Source organism: Macaca fascicularis, chromosome 20 (genome assembly GCF_037993035.2).
Source record: "Macaca fascicularis isolate 582-1 chromosome 20, T2T-MFA8v1.1".
Lineage (NCBI taxonomy): Eukaryota > Metazoa > Chordata > Mammalia > Primates > Cercopithecidae > Macaca > Macaca fascicularis.
In genome coordinates, this window is record NC_088394.1 from 857,223 (window position 1) to 877,562 (window position 20,340).

Sequence of the window (20,340 nt, forward strand, 5' to 3'; positions counted from 1 at the left end):
AAAAAATTAGCCAGGCGTGGTGGCGGGCGCCTGTAGTCCCAGCTACTCAGGAGGCTGAGGCAGGAGAATGGCATGAACCCGGGAGGCGAAGCTTGCAGTGAGCCGAGATCGCACCACTATACTCCAGCCTGGGTGACAGAGCGAGACTCCTTCTCAAAAAAAAAAAAAAAAAAAAAAAGAGAGACGGGGTCTCACAATGTTACCCAGGCTGGTCTCATACTCCTGCCTCGGCCTCCCAAAGTGCTGGGATTACAGGCATGAGCCACTGCACCCAGCCTAAAACTAATCTTTTCAGTAAAAGTTTTCTCACCTGCATGGCGAGAAATCTCCTACAGAAGATCACATAAGACTCCCAGAGGCAAAAGCCTTCTGAAAAGTATAGCATGTCATATGAATTTCACCAGCACCAATTCTTGAGATACTGTGACTGCCAGCATACCTGACTTCCCTAAGCCTCTGCCTGGAACAATAAGGTAGTCATGGGAGATCCATATATATTTGTCAGAAAACATCTGGGCTTCTGCACTATCTAGTTGAGATTTTTAGAAACAGTTTAGGAGTTGACTTTCTGGCCAGGCGCGGTGCCTCATGCCTGTAACCCTAGCACTTTGGGAGGCCGTGGTGGGTGGATCGCTTGAAGTCAGGAGTTTGAGACCAGCCTGGCCAACATGGCGAAACCCTGTCTCTACTTAAAAAGAAAAAGTTAGCTGGGTGTGGTGGTGGATGCCTGTAATCCCAGCTACTCAGGAGGCTGAGGCAGGAGAATCGCTTGAACCCCAGAGGTGAGGTTGCAGTGAGCCGAGATCGCACCACTGCACTCCAGCCTTGGGCGACAGAGTGAAACTCTATCGCAAAAAAACAAAACAAAACAAAAAAAAACAACTTTATTTTCCTCTGCAGAGATTTGTGTTCTGGGACATACTGCTTTCCGTGTATTCTGGAAAGAGAAAGGAGACCTGAATCTAGGAGTGGAAACAGTGTGGGAGCTCTGCCAAAGATCCACAGAAGGGATCTGTTTCCTCAGCAGCTGCCAAGCTCCTCACGCTGAATCGTATGGAAGCATTCATACGTTTCATGGACTTTCCCAAGATCACCCAAGAAGTCAGAATCCTCCAAGCTGGAGCCTGACTAGAAGCTCTATCTCCTACAACTACACAAGTCACAACGCAGCCCCTTTGCTCCAGAAGAAAAGGAGTAAGCACAGAGGGCTTCTGAGTCTGGCAATGCTCCATTTCCTGACAGGAGCATTTTACAGACTTGCGTCTGCCCCTCTGAGGGAGGCAGAGCCGTCAGCTAACACTCAGAGACAAGGATGCTCTTACGACATCCTGATCCGGGAGGAAGAGGTGAAGGCAACTCACCACCCTCAGGCATCTTACAGAAAACAGTGGAACTAAGGCTCATTCTAAGGAATGTGCCCAAGATCACACACTGTAGGCTGCAAAGCGAGAGTCAAACTTTGAACCCTGAACCTGCACTTGTCCCTGTACACTGCCCTGCAGCCTAGATGCAATGGCTGGGCAGGGGGAAATACCCAAGCCTGGGGATAAAAATGCCTACCTGCTTTCTTGTGTGTCAACCTCAGCTACAGAAAGGAGAGGGCATCTTTCTAACACATCAGTGTAGGGTTCTAAAAACAGAAGCTAATAGAGGCAAAGCTATCAAGAGAGGCCTGGCAGAGCCTCGTGTTTGCCTGGTGGGAGGACCTGTATGTTGTGAGCTAGAGTGCCTGCCTGGCCAAGGACCCCATCTGGCCTAGGCCCAAGTGCACCCACAAGTTGGATCCACTGCTACAAAAGTGGCCAAGCCTGAGGAGAGTAGCAGTGTCACCTGATTTCACATTCCCAAGATGTCACCTGAGAATTAAAGGGTCGAGATGGTAGCTGGGTGAGGGGGCTCATGCCTGTAATCCCAGCACATTGGGAGGCCAAGGTGGGAGGATCACTTAAGCTCAGGAGTTCAATCACCTGAGGTCAGGGTTCTCTTAAAAAAAAAAAAAAAAAAAAAAAAATTAGGCTGGGTGTAGTGGCTCCTGCCTGTAATCCCAGCACTTTGGGAGGCTGAGGCAGGTGGATCACCTGAGGTCAGGAGTTCAAGACCAGCCTGACCAACATGAAGAAACTCCATCTCTACTAAAAATACAAAATTAGCCAGGCGTGGTGGTGCATACCTGTAATCTCATCTATTTGGGAGGCTGAGGCAGGAGAATCACTTGAACCTGGGAGGCAGAGGTTGCGGTGAGCCAAGATCGCGCCATTACACCCCAGCCTGGGCAACAAGAGCAAAACTCCGTCTCAAAATAATGATAATAATAGTAGGATTTCAGAGCATTTTGAAAATGCAAGAAACCAGTTCTCTAAACCTGTAGCTCCCCATTCTCTGAAGTAGTGGCCTAAGCACTGCTCGCAGTTTCAAAGAAGGGAGCAGGAAGATGGTGTCCACACAGACAGGGACATGCCCACACCAGCCTTTCTGAAGAACACCAGGCTATCTCTCAGACCTGGCTTGATGGCTTCTGCCCTTGCCAATGTGGGGACACATAGTACATTTAAGCATGGGCACCATGGCCCCTAATACCCAGGGAACACTACATCTTTTCTGACCTTGGTTTCAAGTCTTAGAGACACTGAACAATATCCATTTTCTTTTCTCATAATTGAATTATAGAAGAGTTACAAAAAATAAGTAACAGTTAATCTATATACCCTGAATTATATCTCAAATTGTTTTTGAGAGGGGGATCTCACTCTGTCACCCAAGTTGGAGTGAAGCAACGTGATCTTGGCTTACTGCAATCTCTGCCTCCCAGACTCAAGCAATCCTCCCACCTCAGCCTCCTGAGCAGCTGAGACCACAGGCGTGTGCCACCACGCCAGGCTAATTTTTTTTTTTTTTTTTTTTTTTTTTTTTTGAGACGGAGTCTCGCGCTGTCACCCAGGCTGGAGTGCAGTGGCCGGATCTCAGCTCACTGCAAGCTCCGCCTCCCGGGTTCCCGCCATTCTCCTGCCTCCGCCTCCCGAGTAGCTGGGACTACAGGCGTCCGCCACCTCGGCCGGCTAGTTTTTTGTATTTTTTAGTAGAGACGGGGTTTCACCGTGTTAACCAGGATGGTCTCGATCTCCTGACCTCGTGATCCGCCCGTCTCGGCCTCCCAAAGTGCTGGGATTACAGGCTTGAGCCACCGCGCCCGGCCAATTTTTTGTATTTTTGGTAGAGACAGGACTTCGTCGTATTGCCCATGCTGGTGTCGAACTCCTGAGCTCAAGCCATCTGCCCACCTCAGTCTCCCAAAGTGCCGGGATTACAGGCATAGGCCACTGTGCCCAGCCCTGAACCATATCTTGATGACCAGCTCCCTCTCTAAGCCAGCACTGTCCAATTTTTTTATTTATTTATTTTTTTTTTTTTTGAGACAGGGTCTCACTCTGTCACTCAAGGCTCAGGCTGGAGTACAGAGGCATGATCTCGGCTCACTGCAACCTCCACGTGCTGGGCTCAAGCTACCCTCTCCCTCAGCCTCCTCAGTGGCTGGGATCACAGGCGCAGGTCACCAACCCAGCTAAGTTTTGTATTTTTTGTAGAGATGGGGTTTCGCCCAGACTGTTCTCAAACATCTGGCCTCAAGTGATCCCCCCACCTTGGACACCCAAAGTGGTGGGATTACAGGCATGAGCTACGGCTCCCGGCCCCAGTAGAACTTTCTACTGTGATGGGACTGTTCCAAATCAGAACCATTTAATATGGTAGACACTATTTCCATGTAGACACTGAAAACCTGAAATGTGACATGTGCAACTGAGCAAGTCAATTTTTTATTTTATTTCAGTTATTTCTTCTTCTTCTTCTTTTTTTTTTTTTTTTTTTTTTTTGAGACAGACTCTCGCTCTGTTGCCCAAACTGGAGAGCAGTGGTGCGATCTCAGCTCACTGCAACCTCCGCCTCCCAAGTTCAACTGATTCTCCTGCCGCAGCCTCCAGAGTAGCTAGGATTACAGACATGTGCCCCCATGCCTAATTTTTGTATTTTTAGTAGAGGCAGGGTTTTGCCATGTTGGCCAGGCTGGTCTCCTGACTTCAGGTGATCCACCTGCCTCGGCCTCCCAAAGTGCTTGGATTACAGGCATGAGCCTCACATCTGGCCTATTTCAGTTAATTTCAATTTAAATGGCCACATTCGCCAGTGTTTGTAATAGTGAGCAGCACAGCTGTGTCCTCACTTCTCTAAGGCAAGCCACGACCCCTCACAAGTTACTGTGTAGCCTGTTAATACTGTTTCAGTGTGGCAAACCGAAGCCCTGGTTTCAGAAAGAAAAGTACTTTGAGGAACAACAATCAAAGACACACAGAGTAGATTTGATGCACTTTCACTGCCTTGCTTCAGGAACATGCTCTGAGCTATGACAAGGCAGAGAAGGGGCTTGTGGGCCTACATGACAAAATAAAACAGGAGGGGAACTGAGTCCCTAAGGGAATTAACCCTGTATCTGGAAAACATGAGTGGCAGGCAGTGAGACTTACAGATATATGATGTGCTAAAATTACTGAATGAAGCAATTTTTCAATAAAAGATTCTAGAGAGAGGCACGCCCCTCCCACAGTTTTACCTCTTCATTAAGTTAAGTATTAAATTAATTCCCTAGAAAATATCCTCATGGTCATGTCACTGTAAGTCTGAAAATTAACTGCAGGAATTAGGTACTGCCAGCCTTCCTTCTGAGTCTTCAGCAGCCTGGGCCTCACATCCACTGCAGCTTGGAGTAAGGATAATGTGGGGGCTGCCCAGCAGCCAGCCCTGCTCTAAGCTGATCTGTGGCACAGCTGGAAGGAGAACAAGAAATACCTATGCACTGTGCAAGGGCAAAAGCATTCTACATGCCTGTGACAAACCAGAGTTTGTTCCACCACCACATTTAAAGGACAAGACAACCACAGGCCTCTACATCAAAATGACAGTCCAATGGGGTGTCCAGCAAGCTCCATCCCCCTTCCAAAGCCCACTCCACTCAGAGAAAGTCATTGGTCATGCCAGAGGCCCCAACATCCTCCCAAAAGAGGATAAAAATCACACTCTTAGAACCACAAATTGTGGCCAGGCATGGTGGCTTATGTACGTAATCCCAAAAATTTGGGAGGCCAAGGAAGGAAGATCACTTGAAGCCAGGAGCTCAGGACCAGCCTGGGCAACAAAGCAAGACCCCATCCCTACCATCAATCAATAAAAATTTTTTAAAAAGAACTGCAAATTGCCATGGCAGGTGTGGTGCTGCCTCGTCAGAGAACTGCAGAGAAACAGCACTACCTTGCTGCACAGCAAAGGCCCCACCTAGGGATCTTAGCTACTTTTTCCCGGGATGGTGGAGGACAAGTCCTTGACTCCACACAGGCCTTGTCTGTGTTTAAGGGAACTCAGGGCAGGTAACTCACAATCTTCCTTCACCTGGGCCTATGTTAGCATTTACTATGCTTCAAAATGAACAGAAAGCAGAAGTGGTCATTTCTAAAGTTCCTACCCCGGTAGTGCCTCCCAGAGAGAGCAGGGGGCACAAACACAGGAAGGAACTGGATCCACCCTTCATCTGTGCTTAACAGTACATCAAAGAACATCCAGGTTCACACCATCCCAGCTCTAAGCCTCACTGCCCACATCACCACCTAAGCCTGGACTCCAAGAAGGGACTTGACCAGCCTGAGCTACACCCAAGCACCTGCATTTGACCTCTGGGTACATGCTCAAGGAATTAAAACCAAAGACAACAACAAGGTGGCCGGGCGCGGTGGCTCAAGCCTGTAATCCCAGCACTTTGGGAGGCCGAGACGGGCGGATCACAAGGTCAGGAGATCGAGACCATCCTGGCTAACACGGTGAAACCCCGTCTCTACTAAAAAATACAAAAAACTAGCCGGGCGAGGTGGCGGGCGCCTGTAATCCCAGCTACTCAGGAGGCTGAGGCAGGAGAATGGCATGAACCTGGGAGGCGGAGCTTGCAGTGAGCTGAGATCCGGCCACTGCACTCCAGCCTGGGCGACAGAGCAAGACTCCGTCTCAAAAAAAAAAACAAAGACAACAACATAGGGGTCTGCTTTCCTCTACATTTCTTTCATAGGAGATAGACATCCCACAGGGACATGGCCTCATCTGTTCTCTGACCTGCTTTACCCACCAGACAGGCCTGAAGCTGGAAGAGGTGTCCAAGACTGTCTATGCAATCCTCCACTCCACACTACCTGAAAGCACACACTAAATGGAAAAAAAAAAAAAAACACCAGACTTCTCACGGAGAAAATATCTGGGCGAACAGGAGGGTGGGGCTTTGTCCAGGCCTGGGACCAGGACGAGCCCCCACCCTGAAGTGACCCCAAAACCCTTACCTGGCATCGCCATCCTGGTCATCAGCATGGTCGCCCGTGTTGTTAACAGCATATCTGCTACGTGGCTTATCTGAGTGAGGGCAAAAAGAGGAGAAGGGCTAAGAAAACAGGATCCTTCCACATACAGGAGGATTACGGAACCGTTAAAAGCCATGTTTTCCAAAACATGGTCTATCCATACCATGGGATATTACTCAGACATAAAAAGGAATGAACATGGATGAACCTTGACAATATCATGCTGAATAAGCCAAAGACAAAAGAACAAATAGTGCACTTACAGTATATGAAACGTCTAGAAGAGGCAAATGCATCAAGACAGAAAGTAGATTAGAGTTTACCGGGGGCTGGGAGCAGGGGAAATGAAGAGTTATTATTGGTCAGTGGTTACAGAGTTTCAGTTTGGGTGATGAAAAAGCTTTAGAAATAGCCATAATGGTTGCAAGATATAATGAAAGTAATTAATGCCACTTAATTATACACTTAAAAATCATAAAATGACAAATCTTATGTTATCTTCAAAAACTGTGACAAGCCGGGCACGGTGGCTCACGTCTGTAATCCCAACACTTTAGGAGGCTGAGGCAGGCGGATCACCTGAGGTCAGGAGTTCGAGACCAGCCTGGCCAACATGGCGAAATCCTGTCTCTACTAAAAATACAAAAATTAGCGGGGCGTGGTGGTGGGAGCCTGTAATCCCAGCTACTGGGGAGGCTGAGGATTGTGCTACTGCACTTGAGCTTGGGCGACAGAGTGAGACTAGGTCTCCAAAAAAAAAAAAAGAAAGAAAAAAAAAAACGCTAATGATCAGCTCAGCCTTCAGCAAAACAATCACTTTGCAGGTGAAAGGCCTTGCCTCAATGTTGATGGCTGTTGACGGATTAGAGTGGTGCTTGCTGAAGGCTGGCGTGCTATAGCAATTTCTTAAAATACGACAACAAGGACGTTTCCTGCATCCATCAATTTACTCTTCCTTCATGAAAGATTTCTCTGTAGTATGGGACGCTGACAGCACTTTATCCACCACAGAACTTCTTTCAGAATTGGAAGCAATGCTCTCAAACTGTACCACTGCTTTATTAACTAAGTTTATATACTATTCAAAATCTCTGTTGTCATTTTAACAATGTTTACAACATCTTTACCAGGAATACATTCCATCTCCAGAAGCTATGTTTTTTTGTTTTTTTTTTTTTTTCTTTTGTTTTTTGAGACAGGGTGTCACTCTGTCATCCAGGCTGGAGTGTGGTGGTGTGATCATGGCTCACTACAGTCTTGACCTCCCAAGGCTCAGGTGATCCTCCTACTTCAGTTCCCTGAGTAGCTGGGACTACAGGCATATGCCACCCATGCCCGGCTAGTTTTTGTATTTTTAATAGAGATGAGCTTTTGTCATGCTGTCCAGGCTGGTCTTGAACTCCTGGGCTCAAGTGATCCACCTGCCTCAGCCTCCCAAGTATTGGGATTATAGGTGTGAGTCACCACACCCAGCCCAGAAACTGCTTTCTTTGCTCATCCATAACAATCAAGTCCTCGTCCATTCAAGTTTTATCGTGAGATTGCAGCATTTCAGTCACATCTTTAGGCCCCACTTCTAATTCTACATCTCCTGCTATTTCCACCATATCTGCAGTTACTTCCTCCACTGAAGTCTTGACTCCTTCAAAGTCATCCATGAGGGCTGCAATCAACTTTTTCGAAACTCCTGTTACTGTTGATATTTTGACATGATCACCAATGTTCTTTTTTTTTTTTTTTTTTTTGAGACGGAGTCTCGCTCTGTCGCCCAGGCTGGAGTGCAGTGGCCGGATCTCAGCTCACTGCAAGCTCCGCCTCCCGGGTTTACGCCATTCTCCTGCCTCAGCCTCCGGAGTAGCTGGGACTACAGGCGCCCGCCACCTCGCCCGGCTAGTTTTTTGTATTTTTTAGTAGAGACGGGGTTTCACCGTGTTAGCCAGGATGGTCTCGATCTCCTGACCTCGTGATCCGCCCGTCTCGGCCTCCCAAAGTGCTGGGATTACAAGCTTGAGCCACCACGCCCGGCCTATCACCAATGTTCTTAAGGGCATCTATAATGGCACATGCTTTCCAGAAGGTTTTCAATTTATTTTGCCCTGATCAGTCCAAGGAATCAGTATCTATGGCAGCTATAGCCTTCCAAGTTGTATTTCTTACATAATAAGACTTGAAAGTCAAAATTACTTCTTCATCCAAGGGTTACAGAATGAATCTTGTGCTAGCAGGCATGAAAACAACATTAATCTCCCTATACATCTCCCTTAGAGCTCTTGGACGACTAGATGCATTTTCAATGAGCAGTAATATTTTGAAAGGAATATTTTTCTGAGTAGTAGGTCTCAACAGTGGGCTTAAAATATTCAGTAAACCCTCTGTAAACAGATGTACTATCATCCAGGCTTTGTTGTTCCACTGACAGAGCATAGGCAGAGTAGATTTAGCATAATTCTGAAGGGTCTTAGGATTCTTATAATGGTAAATGAGCACTGGTTTCAACTTAAGGTCACTAGCTGCATTAGCTCCTAACAAGAGAGTCAGTCCGTCCTTTGAAGTTGCCAGGTTTCTCTCTATGTATGAAAGTTATATCTGGCATCTCCTTCCAATATAAGGCTGTTTTGTCTACATTAAAAATCTGTTGCGGGGGGTGATGGCTCATGTCTATAATCCCAGCACTTTGGGAGGCCGAGACGGGCGGATCACTTGAGGTCAGGAGTTCGAGACCAACCTGACCAACATGGTGAAATCCCATCTCTACTAACAATAAAAAAAAAAAAAAAAATGTTAAAAATTAGCCGGGCGTGGTGGCACATGCCTGTAATCCCAGCTACTCTGGAGGCTGAGACAGGAGAATTGCTTGAACCCAGGAGGTAGAGGTTGCAGTGAGCTGAGATTGCACCACTGCACTCCAGCCTGGGCAACAAGAGTGAAAACTCCATCAAAAAAAAGAAAGAAAGAAAAGAAAGAAAAAAAGAGAAAAGAAAGAAAGAAAGACTGCTGTTTAATGAAGACACCTTCATCAATTATCTTAGCTAAATCTTCTGAATAACTTGTTGCAGCTTCAACATCATCAATTGCTGCTTCACTTTGCACTTTTTTTTTTTTTTTTTTTTTGAGACGGAGCTCGCTCTGTTGCCCAGGCTGGAACGCAGTGGCGCGATCTCAGTTCACTGTAAGCTCTGCCTCCTGGGTTCACGCCATTCTCCTGCCTCAGCCTCCCGAGTAGCTTGGACTACAGGTACCCGCCACCACACCCAACTAATTTTTTGTATTTTTAGTAGAGACAGGGTTTCACTGTGTTAGCCAGGATGGTCTCCATTTCCTGACCTCTATATCCGCCCACCTCAGCCTCCCAAGTGGTGGGATTACAGGCGTTAGCCACCGCACCTGGTCCACCTTGCACTTTTACATTATAAAGATGGCTTCTTTCCTTAAATCTCATGAACCAAACTCTGCTAAGTTCCAACTTTTCTTCTGCAGCTTCCTCACCTCTCTCAGCCTTCTCAGAATTAAAGAGAGTCAGGGCCTTGTTCTGGATTAGGCTTTGGCTTAAGAGAATATTGTGGCTGGTCTGATCTATCCAGACCACTAAAACTTTGCATACCAGCAACAAACAAAGCTATTTAGCTTTTTTATCATGCACTCACTGAATAACACTTTTCGTTTGTTTGCTTTCTTTTGTTTTGAGACAGAGTCTCACTCTTGTTGCCCAGGCTGGAGTGCAATGGTGGATCTCAGCTCACTGCAACCTCCGCCTCCCAGGTTCAAGAAAGTGCAAAGTGAAGCAGCAATTGATGATGTTGAAGCTGCAACAAGTTATTCAGAAGATTTAGCTAAGATAATTGATGAAGGTGTCTTCATTAAACAGCAGTCTTTCTTTCTTTCTTTTCTCTTTCTTTCTTTCTTTTCTTTCTTTCTTTTTTTTGATGGAGTTTTCACTCTTGTTGCCCAGGCTGGAGTGCAATAGTGGATCTCAGCTCACTGCAACCTCCACCTCCCAGGTTCAAGCAATTCTCCTGTCTCAGCCTCCCGAGCAGCTGGGATTACAGGCATTGGCCACCATGCCCAGCTAATTTTTGTATTTTTTTCTTTTTTTTTTTTTTTGTAGAGACGGGGTTTCACCATGTTGGCCAGGCTGCTCTCGAACTCCTGACCTCGTGATCCGCCCACCTCAGCTTCCCAAAGTGCTGGGATTACAGACGTAAGCCACTGCGCCCAGCGTTTTCTTTGTTGTTCTGGTTTGTTTGTTTGTTTGAAGAGTCAGGGTCTCCCTATGTTGCCCAGGCTAGATTTAAACTCCTGGGCTCAAGCAATTTTCCTGCCTCCACCTCCCAGGTAGCTGGGAGTACAGGTGCAGGCCTGGCTTGGGGTAACACTTTCCATTTCCTTCAAGAGCTTTTCCTTTGCATTTACTATCTGGCTGTTTAGTACAAGTGGCCTCGCTTTGGGGCTAGTTCAGCTTTCAACATGCCTTCCTCAAGAAGCTTAATCATTTCTAGCTTTTGATTTTAAGTGAGAAACATGTGATTCTTTTTTTTTTTTTTTTTTTTTTTTTTTTGAGACGGAGTCTCGCTCTGTCGCCCAGACTGGAGTGCAGTGGTGCGATCTCGGCTCACTGCAAGCTCCGCCTCCCGGGTTCACGCCATTCTCCTGCCTCAGCCTCCGGAGTAGCTGGGACTACAGGCGCCCGCCACCACGCCCGGCTAATTTCTTTTTGTATTTTTAGTAGAGACGGGGTTTCACCGTGTTAGCCAGGATGGTCTCGATCTCCTGACCTCGTGATCCGCCCGCCTCGGCCTCCCAAAGTGCTGGGATTACAGGCTTGAGCCACCGCGCCCGGCCGAAACATGTGATTCTTTATTTCACTTGAACTCTTAGAGGCCACTGTAGATAACTGGCTTAATTTCAATACTGTTGTGTCTAAGGGAACAGGGTGGTCCAAGGAGATGGAAACAGATGAGGGAACAGACAATACACACATTTCTTGATGAAATTTGCTATCTTATGTGGGCATGGTTCATGGTACCCGAAAACAATCACAATAGTAACATAAAGATCACAGATCACCATAACAGATACAGTAATAATGAAAAAGTTTGAAATACTCCAAGAACTACCAAAACATCACACAGAGACACAAAGTGAGTATATACTGTTGGAAAAATGGTGCTGACAGACTTGCTGGACACAGGGTTGCCATAAACCTTCAATTTGTAAAAAACACAATAAAGTGAAGTACAATAGGACAAGGTAGGCCCCTATGCACATGTACACACACACACCCTCGCAGTGTGGGATGACAATTAGGTTGGAAAAAGCACAGACAAAATTAAAAAATTTAAATGTACATACACCAAGAGCCTTCATATACACAAACAATAATACTTTACCAGAGTAAAAAAAATTTAAAACCTAGTGATGAACCTAAGAAGAGTGCAAGAGGTCCATGAAAACAATGGAAAAGCTAATAAGGGAGAAAAGAATGAATAGAAGACATATCACGTTCCTGACAGGGAAGATTCAACATAAAGATGCTTTTTCTTCACAGTTAATCAACGGATTCAAAGCTACCTACACCAAGAGCTTGGGAGTGGGACCTAATACACTTGATGCTAAAGTTTACAGGGAAAAATAATAAAGCATAGTCAGGATAATGCTGAAAAAGAAAAGTAATGACAAAGGACTAACCTAACGTGATAGTCTAACATAATATCAAGTAATAGTAATTAATTATTATGGAACCTACACATAGACAGATCATTGGAGGAGATAAGAAAGATCAAAAAACAGATCCAAGCAAACATGAGAATTTAGCACATGATAAAGACAGAAAAATCAATTAGTGGAAGTAAGGTGAATTATTCAATAAAATTATATTGGAACCAGATAGCCATATGGACAAGAAAATTATGTTGGCCCAATCAATCACCATTTGGCCACACTGTGGCCTGTTATAACTCCTGTTCCACAGGGTTCCAAAGGCAACCAAGCAGTTCATCCACAACTCTTCCCAAGTGTCCAGAAAATATCAATTCTTAGGATGAGCCTTCACCTTATGCCAAGACAAACACATTTAAAAACAAGACATACTTTGGGAGGCCAAGGCAAGCAGATCACGAGGTCAGGAGTTCGAGACCAGCCTGGCCGATATGGTGAAACCCTGTCTCTACTAAAAATACAAAAATTAGCCGGGCGTTGTGGCACACACCTATAGACCCAGCTACTCAGGAGGCTGAGGCAGGAGAATCGCTTGAACCCGGGAAGTGGAGGTTGCAGAGAGCCGAGATCATGCCATTGCACTTCAGCCTGGGTGACAGAGACTCTGTCTCAAAAAAAAAAATAAAGACATAAATAGTCTGGAGGAAAATAAGGGAGTTTTTTATTGTTGTTGTTAATACTTTTGAAGAGCAGAGCCAGGCGCGGTGGCTCACGCCTATAATCCCAGCACTTCAAAAGGCCGAGGCAGGTGGATCACCAGGTCAGGAGATCGAGACCATCCTGGCTAACACGGTGAAACCCCTGTCTCTACTAAAAGTATGAAAAATTAGCCGGGCGTGGTGGCAGGTGCCTGTACTCCCAGCTACTACAGACTAAGGCAGGAGAATGGTGTGAACCCGGGAGGCGGAGCTTGCAGTGAGCCGAGATCAGGCCACTGCACTCCAGCCTGGGCACGAGAGGGAGACTCCGACTCAAAAAACTAAAATAAAATAATTTTGGAGAGCAGAACGTCTTTCTATTTAAAACAAAACTAAGAAACCACAAGAGATTAGACTGAAAACTCCATAAAAATCAAAACTCTGGCAAGAACTACACAGAAGCAAACAGGGTAACTATAGCTTTGTCACAAGACCTATTTTTACATTAAATATATGAAGAACTCCTTCAAATCTATAAGGAAAGAAAATCAAACAACCCAAGAGAACATTAGGCAAAGGTTATAAATAAGTCACTGAAAAGGAAATCCAAATGGCTCCAAAAACAGGAAAACACGCTTTCTATCTCAATTGAAAGCCAAATAAACATTAAAATTACTACCAGATACAATTTTTCACCTACCAGATTAACAAAGATTGAAAAATCTAACCTATTAAAAATAAATATGCGGCCGGGCGCGGTGGCTCAACCCTGTAATCCCAGCACTTTGGGAGGCCGAGATGGGCGGATCACGAGGTCAGGAGATCGAGACCATCCTGGCTAACACGGTGAAACCCCGTCTCTACTAAAAAATACAAAAAATTAGCCGGGCGAGGTGGCGGGCGCCTGTGGTCCCAGCTACTCGGGAGGCTGAGGCGGGAGAATGGTGTGAACCCAGGAGGCGGAGCTTGCAGTGAGCTGAGATCGGGCCACTGCACTCCAGCCTGGGCGACAGAGCGAGACTCCGTCTCAAAAAAAATAAAATAAAATAAAATAAAAATAAAATAAATAAAAATAAAAAAATAAAAAAATAAAAATAAATATGCGGCTGGGCGCGGTGGCTCAAGCCTGTAATCCCAGCACTTTGGGAGGCCGAGACAGGCGGATCACGAGGTCAGGAGATCGAGACCATCCTGGCTAACACGGTGAAACCCCGTCTCTATTAAAATACAAAAAAAATTAGCCGGGCGAGGTGGCGGGCGCCTGTAGTCCCAGCTACTCGGGAGGCTGAGGCAGGAGAATGGCGTGAACCCGGGAGGCAGGGCTTGCAGTGAGCTGAGATCCAGCCACTGCACTCCAGCCTGGGCAACAGAGCCAGACTCGTCTCAAAAAAAAAAAAAAAAATGCTCCTTATCCCTTAGGCCCAACCATGCTACTTCGGGGATTTAACATTACAAGAATTCTCACTTTGGGAGGCCGAGGTGGGTGGATCACAAAGTCAGGGGATTGAGACCATCCCGGCTAACACTGTGAAACCCCGTCTTTACTAAAAAAAAAAAAAAAAAATTAGCCGGGCATGGTGGCAGGCACCTGTAGTCCCAGCTACTAGGGAGGCTGAGGCAGCAGAATGCCGTGAACCCAGAGGCAGAGCTTGCAGTGAGCCGAGAAGGCGCCACACTGCACTCCAGCCTGGGCGACAGAGTGAGACTCCATTTAAAAAAAAAAAAAATTACAAGAATTCTGCCAAATGACAATACATGGAAAGGACGTTTGCACTTTTCGTATTAGCAAAAGACTGAAAACAAGTTTACGTCCATCAACGAAGAGGACGAGATAAACAAATCACAATATGTTCATCTCATGGAATTCACTGTGGCCGGTAAAAAGAACAAGGATGCTCGACAGGTTCTGATTCTACATCAAAGATGCAGACATGAAGTGAAAATGAAAACAGGGGCAGAACAGTGTGTATGGTGTGCGTGCCTTTGCTTGTGCTTAGTTTTAAAAAAACTAAGTGCAGGCTGGGTGCGGTGGCTCATGCCTGTAATCTCAGCACTTTGGGAGGCCAAGGCGGGCAGATCACGAGGTCAGGAGATCGAGACCAGCCTAGCCAACATGGTGAAACCCCATCTCTACTAAAAATACAAAAGAAAATTAGCTGGGCACAGTGGCGCATGCCTGTAATTCCAGCAACTCGGGAGGTTGAGGCAGGAGAATCGCTTGAACCAGGGGGTTGGAGGTTGCGGTGAGCCAAGATGGCGCCACTGTACTCCAGCCTGGCGAGACTGCGAGACTCGTCTCAAAAAATGAAAATAAAAAAGAAATGCATACGCCTGTATTTACACAGAAGGTCCTGGAAAGACACAGAAAAATGGTAACAGTAGTTACCCCTATGATGGAAAATGGGGGCCAGTGGTAGGAAAGAACTTTCTTTTCATAATCTAAACTCCTTTGTATCTTTAAAACTTTCTGCCATATCAACAAGTTCAAAAGTAATTTTAGGCCAGGCGCGGTGGCTCAAGCCTGTAATCCTAGCACTTTGGGAGGCCGAGGCGGGCGGATCACGAGGTTAGGAGTTCAAGACCAGTCTGGCTAACACGGTGAAACCTGTCTCTACTAAAAATGCAAAAAATTAGCCGGGCGTGGTGGCGGGCACCTGTGGTCCCAGCTACTCGGGAGGCTGAGGCAGGAGAATGGCGTGAACCCGGGAAGCAGAGCTTGCAGTGAGCCGAGATCGCGCCACTGAACTCCAGCCTGGGTGACAGAGCCAGACTCCGTCTCAAAAAATAAAATAAAACCAGAAACTGAACATTCATGATGATGAAAAATCAAAAGTAACCTACATGCCGTCCACAGGGGAAGGCAATAGCCTGCAGTTAAGGGTGAGGTTGATCCCTGCTTGCAAAGGCAGACAGAGTTCCAAGGTCGACGCCACAGAACAATTCGTGCAATGAAAAACCTCACGCAATGTTCTCTTTTTCTGTGGATAGATCTGCATCTATGCACAGGGCAGACAATTCCCAACACGGCCAGGGGTGATCCTTGTGCTGGCTGGAACTGGGGGTGGCAAAGACAACTTCAGATGGTCGCATAACCTTTTTTTTTTTTTTTTTTTTTTTTTTTTTTTTTGAGACGGAGTCTCGCTCTGTCGCCCAGGCTAGAGTGCAGTGGCGCGATCTCGGCTCACTGCAAGCTCCGCCTCCCGGGTTCACGCCATTCTCCTGCCTCAGCCTCCTGAGTAGCTGGGACTACAGGCGCCCACAACCGCGCCCGGCTAATTTTTTGTATTTTTAGTAGAGACGGGGTTTCACCGTGGTCTCGATCTCCTGACCTTGTGATCCGCCCGCCTCGGCCTCCCAAAGTGCTGGGATTACAGGCGTGAGCCACCGCGCCCGGCAACCTTTTTTTTTTTTTTTTTCCGAGACGGAGTCTCGCTCTGTCGCCCAGACTGGAGTGCAGTGGTGTGATCTTGGTTCACTGAAACCTCCGCCTCCCGGGTTCAAGCGATTCTCCTGCCTCAGTCTCCCCAGTAGCTGCGATTATGGGCACGCACCACCACGCCCGGCTAATTTTTGGGGTTATTTTTTTTTCAGTAGAGACGGGGTTTCAACCATGTTGGCCAGGCTGGTCTGTAACTCCTGACCTCAGGTGATGCGCCCGCCTCGGCCTCCCACAGTGCTGGGATTACAGGTGTGGGCCACAGCGACTGGCCTTGTTTGCGTAATTTTGTATTTTCTCAAGATGAATACATCCAAAACTCATTTTATTTTACTTTATTTTTTAAAGGCTGGAGACTGATGAAATGTCAGCAGTAGTTACTCTGGTGTGGTGAACAACGCATGATTTTAATTTTTAAATTTTTTTTCCTTTTTCTACTTTTCAAATACTCTACAACCAGCAGGTCTCGAATGCCCAGCAAAAGCTAAGCTCCGCGAGGCGGCCCGGGAATGAGGCGGCCCCCGCGAGCGCCAGGCCCCCGCCCAGCGCTCACTTACTTGTCTGGGACGCCGGGTGCTCCTGGCTTCTCTGGAAGGGGTACCTGAACAGCAGCTTATTGCCCCTGCTCCCCGAGCTCACCAGAATCACGCTGATGGGGCTGGTGTTGTCCCGCATGCCGCCGTGGGGGCGGGGCCGGGGGAGGAGGCCTGAGGAGGACGCAGCCGGGGACGCAGGGGGCCTGAGGAGCACGGAGCCGGGGGAGGAGGAGGCCTGAGGAGCACGGAGCCGGGGGAGGAGGAGGCCTGAGGAGGACGGAGCCGGGGGAGGAGGAGGCCTGAGGAGGACGGAGCCGGGGGAGGAGGAGGCCTGAGGAGGACGGAGCCGGGGGAGGAGGAGGACTGAAGAGGACAGAGGCGGGGGCGCAGGGGGCCTGAGGAGGACGGAGCCGGGGGACGAAGGGGGGCCTGAGGAGGACGGAGCCGGGGGACGAAGGGGGGCCTGAGGAGGACGGAGGCCGGGACGAAGAGGGCCTCAGGAGGGCAGGGGTGGAGGCGGAGAGGGCCTCAGGAGAACGGAGCCGGGGGAGGAGGAGGCCTGAGGACGACTGAAGAGGACAGAGGCGGGGGCGCAGGGGGCCTGAGGAGGACGGAGCCGGGGGACGAAGGGGGCCTGAGGAGGACGCAGCCGGGGGCGGAGGGGGCCTGAGGAGGACGCAGCCGGGGGCGAAGGGGGCTTGTGGAGGACGGAGGCGGGGACGAAGAGGGCCTCAGGAGGGCAGGGGTGGAGGCGGAGGGGGCCTCAGGAGGACGGAGCCGGGGGAGGAGGGGGCCTGAGGAGGACGCAGCCGGGGGCGGAGGGGGCTTGTGGAGGACGGAGGCGGGGACGAAGAGGGCCTCAGGAGGGCAGGGGGGAAGGCGGAGGGGGCCTCAGGAGGACGGAGCCGGGGGAGCAGGGGGCCTGAGGAGGACGAGGGCGGGGACGGAGGGGGCCTGAGAAGGGCAGAAGTGGAGGCGAAGGGGTCCTCAGGAGCCCGGGCCGGAGGCGGAGGGAGCAGCGCGACAGTCATCAATCCACGTGCCACCCTCCGAGCTCGCGAGAGTTCGGCGACACTGCCCGGAGGAGGTGCTGAGGCGACAGCCGGGGGAACGGCGCAGGCGCAGGCAGCGGAATGCGCAGGCGCAGGGCCTTCTGGAAGCCACCGAGCCGCCCCGGTGCTGTCTGGAGCCCTCCGAGTCTCGCTTGGGGTACAGGTGCGGATGGGAAAGGCGCGGGGTCGAGTCAGCATCCCTCTTGATGTTGGTTTCTTCATTTTAAAAATAACACTTGCTTTGGAGAGAAAATTCAAACTTGGAAATATAAAGTATAAAAAGATAAAAGGAAAAAGTTAAAAATCACTTGAGTGGCTCACAGACTTAAATTAAGTGCTAAAACAGACTTAAATTAAGTGCTAAAACTGCCAAATACGGGCCGGGCGCGGTAGCTCACGCCTGTAATCCCAGCACTTTGGGAGGCCGAGGAGGGAGAAACACGAGGTCAAGAGTTGCCCAACATAGCGAAACCCCGTCTCGACTAAAAAATACAAAAAAAATAGCCGGCCGTGGTGGCGGGCGCCCGTAATCCCAGCTACTAGGGAAGCTGAGGGAGGAGAATCGCTTGAACCCGGGAGGCGGAGATTGCAGTGAGCCGAGATCACGTCATTGCCTGGGCGGCAGAGCGACGAGATTCCGAATCAAAAAAAAAAAAAAAAAAGAAAGAAAAAGGCCGTTAGAAGTGGCTCACGCCTGCAATCCCAGCACTTTGGGAGGCCGAGACGGATGGATCACGAGGTCAGGAGATCGAGACCATCCTGGCTAACATGGTGAAACCCCGTCTCTACTAAAAATACAAAAAAAAAATTAGCCGGGCGCCGTTGTGGGCGCCTGTAATCCCAGATACTCGGGAGGCTGCGACAGGAAAATCGCTCGAACCCGGGAGGCGGAGCTTGCAGTGAGCCGAGATTGCACCACTGCACTACAGCCTGGGCCACAGAGAGAGACTCCGTCTCAAAAAAAAAAAAAAAAAAAAAAAAAGCAAACACTTGGAAGCCGATAGGAGATCTTCGAGACCTTGGACGAGGCAGTGCAGCAGCGACTACAGAAAAATAAATTAAACTTCACCAGATTAAAAACTTTAGTGCGGCCGGACATGGTGGCTCACGCCTGAAATCCCAGCACTTTGGGAGGCTGAGGTGGGTGGATCAGGAGATCAGGAGATCTAGACCAGCCTGGTCAACATGGTGAAACCCCGTCTCTCTACTAAAAATACAAAAATTAGCCAGGTGTGGTGGCGCCTTCTTGTAATCCCAGAGGCTGAGGCAGGAGAATCACTTGAACCCAGGAGGCGGAGGTTGCAGTGAGCCGAGATCATGACACTGAACTCCCGCCTGGTGACAGTGCAAGACTCCATCTCAAAACAAAACAAAAATGTGTGCTTTAAAGGACGCCACCAAGAAAATTAAAAGTCTACCTACAGAATGGGAGAAAATATTTGTAAGTCACATATCTGATAAGGGAATTGTATCTAGAATGTAGGAACCTTACAACTCAACAATAAAAAGACAATCAATTGAAAAATGCACAAAGGATATGAATTTTTTCCAGTGCATTATGCAAAGAGCCAATAAGCACCAGAAGATGCTCAGCTCATGGTGGAGGCTCGTGCCTGTGACCCCAGCGCTGAGAGGCCAGGAGCTCCAGACCAGCGTGGGCAAAAGTGCCAGACCCCGTCTCTACAAAAAATAGAAATTAAAAATGCTCAGCATTATTAGGCATTAGGGAAATGCAAATCAAAACTACAAATAGATGCCACATCACACCTCCTACGACGCCTATAATCAAAAAGACAAAATAAGCGTCAGCAGAGGTGTGGAGAAACAGGAATCTCTCTCCTGTTGCTGGGAATGTAACAGGCTACACTCGCTGTGGAAAACAGGCCGGCAGTTCCTGAAAGGTTAGAGTTAACATGACACTCAGCAAATCCCCCTTTTACATATATAGCCAAGAGAAATGAAAGCATATGTCTACACAAAAACATGTGTGTTCTTAGTAATATTATTCATAATAGCCCAAAGTGGAAGTATTCCGAGGGTATATCAACTGATGAATGGGTGAATATGGTATAGTTCGTTTAAGGGAATACCATTCAGCCGTAAAAAGGAATGAAGTGCAGCACATGAATTCATCTTGAAGACACGGTAATATATGATTCCATTTATATAAGATGCCCAGAATAGGCGAATCCATAGAGACAGAAAGATTAGTGGCTGCCTAGAGCTGCGGGGGGGTTAGGGGAAATACGGAGCTATTGTTAATAGATACGGGTTTTTTGAAGGGGAACGTTGACTGTGGTAATGGTCACACAGCTCTGTGAATGTGAATACACTAAAAGACGTGGAAGTGTACACTTCAAGTGGATAAGCTTTATGGCATGCAAATTGGTATGGTATGGTAAATTATATCTCAATAAAGTTGTTCTTTAAAAAATCACCCCACCCACCCTATCCCAGGCTTCTCCAGGTGGTGACTAAAGTTAATGGTCTTCTTTGGCTGCTTCCAGAACTTTCCTAAGCACATCAAAGGCATCAGAACCTAACCACTAGACTGAGGGGTGAGCATTTTCACTGTTG

General features: G+C 48.0%; 1 protein-coding gene across 12 annotated transcripts in view; it reads right to left on the reverse strand.

The window, feature by feature from the left end:
- The window catches only part of NPRL3 (NPR3 like, GATOR1 complex subunit), a 63,893-nt gene extending 46,145 nt beyond the window's left edge, over positions 1-17,748 (reverse strand). For 5 of the 12 annotated variants that reach the window (XR_012429557.1, XR_012429556.1, XM_074028326.1 and 2 more), the window contains exons 1-2: positions 16,733-17,329; positions 6,369-6,438 (exon numbers count right to left, since the gene is read on the reverse strand). Coding sequence is in view for 3 of the 12 variants with exons in the window: in XM_074028322.1 (XP_073884423.1) it covers positions 6,369-6,438; positions 16,733-16,850 (188 nt within the window). In the remaining 9 variants the exon portion in view is untranslated. Of the gene's footprint in view, positions 1-2,170; positions 2,264-6,368; positions 6,439-16,732 lie in introns of those variants that run through there. The other 7 variants (XR_010583679.1, XM_065536702.2, XM_045381985.3 and 4 more) reach the window with 4 other exon arrangements.
- Positions 17,749-20,340: the final 2,592 nt, after the last annotated feature.